Below are 8,903 nucleotides of genomic sequence, written 5' to 3'. Positions count from 1 at the left end.
GCTTGCACTTGGTCAGGGCGCACCCACACACGCTGACCCGTTTGGAGAGGTGACAGGTCTCGAGCTCCGTGATGCCTATTGTAGTCGTCAGTCTGCTTACGCTTGTAGGCTACATCCTTGGCGACGACATCTTTCCTAGGCGGCCAGTTGGGACGTAGCTGGGAGTTTTGCTTCGGGACTCTGGTTCTCAGCTGACGTCCCATCAACAGCTGGGCTGGACTGAAGCCATCGACTCCCGGAGTGTCCCGATAACTGAGCAGAGCGAGGTGAGGGTCTTTGGACTTCCGGAACAGGTCCTTGACTGTTCGTACCATCCTCTCTGCCTCTCCGTTTGACTGGGCTTAGTGTGGGCTACTGGTCGCATGGTTGAAGCCATAAGACACTGCGAATGCCGCAAACTCTTGCGACGAGAACGGTGGGCCGTTGTCCGACCTGACGTCTTGTGGGATTCCGTGGCGTGCGAAGATGCTTTTGAGAGCATCGATGACTGCCCGCGCTGTAGTGCTTCTCAGGGTCACCGCCTCGGGAAACCTCGAGTAGTAGTCCACCACCAGGAGGAACGTCTGGCCATTGAGATGGAACAAGTCCATTCCGAGAAATTCCCAGGGACGTCGAGGTAGAGCTGTGGAGACTAGGGGTTCTGCAAGGTTCACCCGGGTGGAAGCGCACTGTTTGCAGTTGGCGACGAGAGAGGCGATGTCTGATGAGATACCCGGCCACCAAACCGACTCCCGAGCTAGGGCTTTGGTCCTGTTGGTGCCCTGATGGCCTTCGTGCAACAGCGTCAAGACCGCTGGCCGAAGAGACGATGGGATGACGATCCGGGGGCCTTTCAGCAGGATACCATCGCAGACAGAGAGCTCGTCTGCCACGGAGGCATACTTCGACACATGCAGAGGTAGCCTGGTCTTTCGTGGCCAACCTTGCTGGCAGAAGGAGATGAGGGCCTTGCACTCTCCATCGAATTCTTGTGCCTGTCGTACATCTTCAGGGCGGAGTGGCAAGACTTCCCACATGCAGCTGACTACTTGTGCTGCGAAGAGTTCCACCGTGTCCACAGGACTGGTTGCCTTGTGGGTGATACGTGATAAGGTATCTGCTGTTGCTATCAGTTTTCCTGGCACGTGCAGCATGCGAAACTGGTACTGCATTGTCTTGAGCCGTAGTCTCTGAATACGAGGCGGCAACATGTCCAGTTCCATCTTGCCCAGAAGTGAGACGAGAGGCAGGTGGTCTGTCTCGACGTCGAAGGTGATGCCACGGACAAACTCGTCGAACCTTTCGATAGCCCATGTCGTTGCCAAAGCTTCTTTTTCGGTCTGGCTGTAACGCTGTTCGGTACTCGTCATTGACCTCGAAGCGAATGCGACTGGGCGACGCTCTCCCGAGGGTTGAGTCTGCAGCAGTACTGCGCCGAGTCCGAAAGAGCTTGCATCTGCGGACACTGTCGTGGCATACGACGGGTGGTACTTTGCCATGCACCTGTCTGACGTCAAGAGCTCTTTGACTTTCATGAATGCTGCCTCTTGCTCATGCTGCAACACCCAACTCGCAGACCTGTTCAGCAAGGCTCTGATGGGTGCTGTGACGTCCGAGATGTGTGGCAGGAATCTGGTGAGATGATCCACCATTCCAAGCAGTCGTCTAACACCGGCGACGTCTGTGGGAGCTTCCATAGCCTTGACCGCTTCAACCTTGCTTGGATCCGGCCTGATACCCTTAGCTGAGACGACAACACCAAGGAAGGAGACCTCAGATACCCCAAAGAGACACTTGTCCTCGTTCAACGTGATGCCTGCTTTTGCAAGACGAGATAGCACCTGGCTCAGTCTGGCGTCATGCTCCTGGCGGGTGCGTCCAAAAACCAGAATGTCATCTATCATGTTGGCGACCCCTTCTTGGCCCTCCAGGATTCTTGCCATCTGTTTCTGGAAGTACTCGGGAGCGGACGTGATGCCAAAGGGGAGCCGGCAAAAGCAGTATCGGCCATATCGGGTGATGAATGTCGTCAGCTCTTGGGAATCGGCAGAAAGCTTCACCTGATGGAAGCTTGCGGTCGCATCCAGCCTTGAAAAAACTGTTGCGTCACCGAGGAGGCCAAGGACTTGCTCAACCGTTGGCAAAATATGCCGTTCACGGAGGACGACTTTGTTGATTTGAGTCAAGTCGACGCATAGCCGGTAGGAACCATCGTCTTTCCTGACGACAACGAGTCCAGAGCACCATGGAGTTGGCTTGTCAATCCTGCGGATCACTCCCGCGCTTTCCAATTTGTCCAGCTCGCGGCGGACGACCTCGAGCAGCGGGATGGGGATCCTGCGGGGGACGCTTAGCGAGAAGGGCACGGCATCGGGTTTCAGCCGAATAATGTATTCGTCCTTGAGAGAGTGCCCAATCCTTTGAAGAGCTCGGCGTGCAGCGTTGCTTTGGGAGTCTTGAGTTCGTCAAGAAATTTCACAACTTTCAGGGCTTGGAGCGCTGGCAGTCCTAGGAGAGGCACAGTGAGTGACTGGATTACGTATAGGCGCTGGCAGCTTGTTTTTCCTTGCCACCGAAGTCGTGCCAGATACGAGCCTAGCACGCGAAGTGGCTGTCCTCCAGGGCCGGTGAGCAGACTGTCGACTCGGTCGAGCTTGGCAGGCAGCGTAGGGAAGTCGCTGGGTACAGCAGATACTTCGGCGCCGGAGTCGACTTTGAACTGCGCCGTGTAGTTGTCAACGGTCACGTCGACGAACTTTGCAGCGGCGGGCGTGCCCACGGCATGCAGGTGAACGGAGCCGAGCTTGTTCTGCTGGTGCTTCCGCGAGCGGCAAACTTCGGCGAAGTGGCCTTTCTTTTTGCAGAAGTTGCAGGCGGAGCGTCGAGCCGGGCAGTCCGAACGTCGGTGAGGCGCGCGGCCGCAGAATTCACACGTGGGCGGCTCGCGAGAGCGCTCGGCTGGCGGCTGCGACGTAGTAGGCTTAGCACCGGAGCGGCGACGAGAGGCGAACTTACTTGCTTTCGCGGCGTCGAGGTTGAGCTCGCGTGCGTGCTCGGTGCGGTTCTGGGTCAACTCCTTCTCTTTGTCGGCGTCTTCGGACTGACGGGCCTGTGTCCATGCCTCCTTGAGCGCCAGCTTCACGTTTCGGCACAGCTGATCCGAGAGGCGAGAGTCACGGAGGCCGACGACGAACCGGTCGCGTACGGGCCTTTCCGCGACAGCAGCTGACTGGTAGTTGCAGCGCTTCACCATTCTGCACAGTTCCGCGTAGTACGTGTCGACGCTTTCGCCGGGTAGCTGAACATGCCTGTGGAACCGCGACGACTCGTAGAGCTCGTTGGCCGGGTGCACGAAGTGCTCAGTGAAGCGGGCGGCAACAACTTGGTACGAGGCGAGCGACTGGGCGTCGTGCGAGAACGTCTCGAGGAGCGGACGTGCCTCCGGGCCCATGCAGTACAGTAGCGAGCGTACGTGCACGTCTTCCGACGCTTTTGTCAGTCCTGAAACCGCGGTGAAGTCTTCGTAGCGGCTGAGCCATGTCGACCATGTTGCCGGGTTCGCGAAGTCGAACGGTGCCGGTGGCTGAAGGTTCACGCCGTACAGTTTTGGCGGCTGGCCGGTCTCGAGGTCCATCGTGCTGCCGTGCCGTCGTGGTAAGGCCTAGGGCTGGGGGGCGTTATTCCTACGCTCCGAACTTACTGTCACGCGATATGTCACCCCACTTCTGACACCATGTCGCGTGGTTAGTGCCGCAGGGGCACGGGCACGCAGAGACTCACGCGTACACGCTGCTCGCTCGGACGAAAGTGTAACCCAGACTTTATTGGGGCACGAACATATGTATGATGCACGGCAGTAACAGGGGGCGCCACACCCCAGTGGCGGCCTAATCAAAAGGCTGAAATGTGGCGACCTCTACAGTAACTAGTCAGAACTTGCCTTATGGAGGCATATTTCGAATAGGCATTTGGTTTCGCCACGCAAGCAGTCGGCGTCATCGAGCCATCTAGTTAGGCGCTCCTCATAGACGAAGATAATTCCTGCAAACACGCACACAGCCGATTGGATGTTTTGTCCGTCACCTATTATCATAATCCACCATTATGATGCAACGTTGTCCAACGTAATGGTGGTTATTGTTGAGGACATGGCGGAGACATGATAGGTGATGATGCGTGCCTCACTGAAGGCCCAATAAATCCGGCTTAAGCCGTCCCCCCAACCGGCTCGGCAAACGCGAAAGCGAAGAACATTCGTTCACAGTAACAGCTGGGAAGGGTAAGGGTCTTCTCTGGGCCGGAGGAACGCGTGCCGTGTACACCTATAGATGTCATGAAGTGTTCTTTTGTAGCGTTAGCTACACTGGCCGAGCCGGAGCGGTTTCGCGTGCGCGTACTGTGACAGGTTTGTTTTATAAAGCCAGTTGAATGAGCTGTGCAATACTATTCTTGAATAAGACACGGAAGTGAGCGTTTGATTTTCAGACAAATGAACATATATTTGCACACACAAGAAAATAAACGAACGGGAAACACTAGAATCAACAAAAGGTAAACTAGCACGCGTCAGCCTGACTACAAATACATAGAGTTCTCCTTAAATAATTGAATCTTATCATATAGCCTAACAGTCGTGCAATTCCACACGCTACTGGCGCCAAGAAAGTCCTGATCTGGCAACAGAGTAGTACGGCTCACCAACGGGTTGTACAACCAAGTAGTAAGGTGAGGAGTACGCAGCGGTGGACGGCAGGACATGACGTTGAACCTCTTCCTAATTCGCGTGATATCCTTCTCCAACAAAGGAAGCAAAGAAGGGAATATGGGCTTCCACATAAAGACTTGGATAGCCAACAAAGCAGGGATTGGAGACGCATACAAACCGATAGCTTTCCCAATTTGTACCATCTAAGTAGAATGTTTCCCGCAGGGTTTAAAGATACCTGTCCGTGGTGTTCACAAGCACCAACACTCAGCCACATAACATGGGAGTGCACCCAGAGGCCCAAATACATCGACAGCCCACACATGTATCACAGGCAGTGGGAGGCATGGCTTGCGCACGAGGACAAGCAGAGCCAAATAGCTTTGCTTGACCAGGTCCAGCGAGCCGCTCGTGCCAGCGAAGCCCTGGACTGAGGGCCCGACCACACTGCCTGCATTTTATTTAATTTTTTTATTTATTTATTTTTTATTTTTCTGAATAAAGATACTTCCTCCTCCTCCAAGCTCGGGCCCTCAGCCAGACGGCTCACTTCCGCTCCCGGTGGAAGCCGTCATCGGCGGTGCTGTCTCCAGCCCGAGCACCACAACCACGCCAAGCCGGGGCCTCAGCAAAAGCCACGCCGGTAGAATGGTCGCCAGGTCCGCGTGCAGGCCTGCGCCGGCAAGGTGGACGCCTTCAGAGCCTGGGTACAAGCGCCCGACAAGCTCGCATTCCGCACCCTAGCCATGTAACTCGGACCGCCAGCACAGCTCTTCTTCTTCTTTTCGGCGCAGTGGCTCTCGGCGATTCCTTATTAAAGACGATAGTCTTTCTTGGGGAACTTAAACGCAGAGATTTTGGCCTGTCTTTCTGTCTGTCCTTCTGTCTGTCTTTCTGTCTGTCGGCACGTCCCTCGATTCAGCCACTCGGCCAAAGTTGAACCACTTGCCCAAGGGCCAGCCATCGTGAACGGCTGACTAGGTTCATACTTGTGTACATTGTTGATCAAAAAGCAAACATTACGCATATCTGAGGCGCAACATCACTAGGTAAGTATTCAGCGGTGTGTTCCTTTAACAGAAAATACATAGATACTCAATTTTAAAGACCTTGATGGTATGCGTTTAACGTTGAGACAGTAACGCGTTTATTAAAAGATTGCCACAGCTGAAGCGATCAGCGGTCCAAGCCGAGCAAGCGCGAGCGCTAACAACAACCGTCTTCGTGTTCTTCTTTCGCAGGCGTTCTTGTCTGCGCCCTACCATGTTACAAATCACTCCCCCGCGGAAAAGGAGCCATCCTGGCGACCTAAGAAACAGGTACAACTGGTGGGTCATAAGGCGGCTTCAGTCCATCGACGTGAACAGTCTCGCGGCCGCGACGACGGCGGTCCGTAGATGATTGAACAGGCTCAATCATATAGTTAACTGGGGATGCTTGACGTAGGACGCGGTAGGGGCCTTCGTACTTAGGCAGTAGCTTTGTGGAAAGGCCAGGAGCGGAGGAGGGAACGCGAAGCCACACCAACGTTCCAGGCGAATACGACTGAGGAGGCACGTTTTCGTCGTGACGGTCCTTGTGGCCCTACACGGCCTACAATGTTACAACCCTAGTTTCTTAAGGTGCGCTGAAAATGCGACTGCGCTGAAACTTGTCTTCCTCCGTGCCCTCTGCACAAGCTCATGTTGTGTTTCGGTTTCGGTTCAGTATTGCATTGTACGAATGACAGGGGGCGCCGCTCTGGCATTCCTGTTTTACCCAGGCGACGTGTAAGTAAGAGAGTTTGTGGAGAGTACTCCTTGAGTGCGGACGTTTCTTCTCCTTCGGCGCATCGCGCCAAACAGCGTGTTCGGGCTGGCCGGCGTCCCCACCGGTCGCGTTGGTCACCGCCGGTCTTCGCCTGCCGCTGCGCCGGGACTACCAGCCCGCAACACAGCACTCGTCTTTCCCAAAGTATTGCCAGATGGCGTCCATATCTCACGCAGCGCCTCTTCTATCGTCTTTAGACGACATTTGCAGCGAAGCACGCAGATACGCGGCCAATTTTTTTTTGTTTTTTTCCATGCTTCGATGTTCGGCGCGCTCGCGCACGTAGCACGTTGTACGTCGTTCTCGTCGTTTTTGCTGCTCCAACCATCGGACGCACCACACGCGCACTTCACTCATAACAAGAGTCCCCCTTTTGAAAGAGTTTGTTTTTCGGAGAAAAATAAACTGCATTTGAGTGCGCGACAAATCACTAAGTGTCGTCCATACACAGAACATCTCTAACAAACAAAGAAAAAGAAAACACAGAAGTGAGCTTGTGTTTAGGGAACTATTACAAGCTCACAGCCGGCTTATATACTCCGCCCAACATTTTCAGAGCCTGTAATGTGTTTGACCCGAAATGAATATTCTTGCAATGCAAGGCTCCCCCGTAATATCCTGCTGTTCAGGTGCTTAGTTCTTAAGAGATACTGCAGTGGCTGGTGATTGGTCTGTACGACGAATTTGTTCCATAGAGAAATGCATGATATTTCTCGATCGTCCAAACCAACGCCAGGCATTGCCGCTCGACTGAGGAGTATCTCTTTTCGCGAGGTTGAATTTGGCGAGTGGCATACGACACCGGGTGGAGGATACTATTGCATTCCTGCCTGGGTTAATACCACAGCTGTCTTGGGCCTTGAAGCTAGGTAACGGCTTCTCAGACTCCTCTTCCTCCACGACGACAAAAGAGGACGTTTGGGGAAGCTCTTCTTGACGGCGCTCTTCATATTTCTTCAGCATATTAATATGAAAGAGTTCTCTGCAGTGTCCTAGGTCCAGCCAATAGTCATAGTCGCTTTTCTTCCCTGTTACGGTAAACGGCCCTTTCCAGTTCATTAGTAACTTGTTATTGCTTGTTGGAAGCAGGATCAGAGCCTGATCGCCAGCTTTCAGTTCTCGTTGCTTGCTGCGGCGGTCGTGCTACCTCTTCTGAGACTTCTGAGATATTTACCCAGGGAATTTAGCGGTTTTGAATCTTCGTGAGCTCTTGGGGCCTGTTACTCCAACCATAAGCGAACTTGGCCAGTTATCTTCGGTCGCAGAATGAACCTCTCTTTTGCTGGATTCATCTCGAGAATCAAAGTTGCCAGCAGTCGTCAGGGTGGCATCACGTGACCCAGGTATATTGCCTACTATGACATCGTATAGTGGCGATGCCATACACTTGACAATGGCCGTCGCGGAAAAGTAGGGAGATCTGATGTGCACCTCAGCCTCAGGGATTACAATGGTGCTCCCATCAGCCAGCCACAAAGTAGCCGTAGTGCCAATGAACGCTTTATGTGGTACTAATGATTGGCGTACATCCCAGATGTTACTGCCGGTGTCCCTTAGGACCCGTACCATTTGTCCATTGACTTCGCCTGGTAACACTGGCATGTCACAAGTATTACCCAGCGGTTGCGTCTTCACCGTGCCAATGACATCGTCATCTTGTTTTGACTCCTTGCCATCGTCCGTGGGTTGTTGTGGAATAGCCTCGTCGTTAGGTAACAGGAAACAAGAGGTAGCTGACCTTGATGTGCTGTTCCTTTTCACACAATCCTTAAAGTCATGTCCCGACCTACGGCACTATGTGCAATATAATTGCTTCGGCTTAGTACGACAGTCAGAAGCCTTGTGCCTCGTACGGCCACAAACGAAACATTGCACCTCTGCTCTTGGGCTCGAGGAACTGCCTTCAGCCTTGACACTTGTGTCTTCATACTTATCCCAAACTGTTAACAAGTTTTTGAGTCGCTTTTCCTAAATGAAAATATCAGCCGCATCTACCATGGCTTCCAGAGTCTTGCAGTTCTTCTCCCGTAAGAAGAGCACCAGCTGACTGTTGCAGTTGACCATGAATTGCTCGGCCACAATCAAGTCACGGACAGAATCGAAGTCCCTCCCTGTATGGGACATTTCTATCCATCGGTCAAAAAAACTTTGGAGCCTTGTGGCATATTGCCTTCCAGTTTCGCCGTCTTCAGACGTGGTCTGCCGGAACTTCTCCCGGTAGCCTTCAGCCGTGAAGCGAAAACGCTGGAGCAAAGCCAACTTGACCTTGTCTTACGATAGAGAATCGTCAGGTGACAATCGCCCAAATACTTTCAGAGCCTCTCCGCTTAGGCACAAGCTAAGAGCGGGTTGCCCACTTTCTTCGTGGTCAGTCTTGACCGATCGCCACCCTCTCAGATCTCTTCAGGTA

At 53.4% G+C, this 8,903-nt stretch overlaps 1 protein-coding gene across 1 annotated transcript; it reads right to left on the bottom strand.

The window, feature by feature from the left end:
* Window positions 1–341: 341 nt before the first annotated feature.
* LOC119391693 (uncharacterized protein K02A2.6-like) lies at window positions 342–3,613 on the bottom strand. The gene is made up of 2 exons (XM_037659354.1): window positions 2,995–3,613; window positions 342–2,434 (listed from the first exon to the last, which is right to left on the bottom strand). Exons 1-2 carry the CDS (start codon window positions 3,611–3,613, stop codon window positions 342–344), a joined length of 2,712 nt encoding a protein of 903 aa, XP_037515282.1.
* Window positions 3,614–8,903: the final 5,290 nt, after the last annotated feature.

Source organism: Rhipicephalus sanguineus, chromosome 4 (genome assembly GCF_013339695.2).
Source record: "Rhipicephalus sanguineus isolate Rsan-2018 chromosome 4, BIME_Rsan_1.4, whole genome shotgun sequence".
In the NCBI taxonomy this organism is placed as follows: domain Eukaryota; kingdom Metazoa; phylum Arthropoda; class Arachnida; order Ixodida; family Ixodidae; genus Rhipicephalus; species Rhipicephalus sanguineus.
Note: the sequence above shows the minus strand (reverse complement) of the source record. Positions and strands in the feature narration are given on the sequence as shown.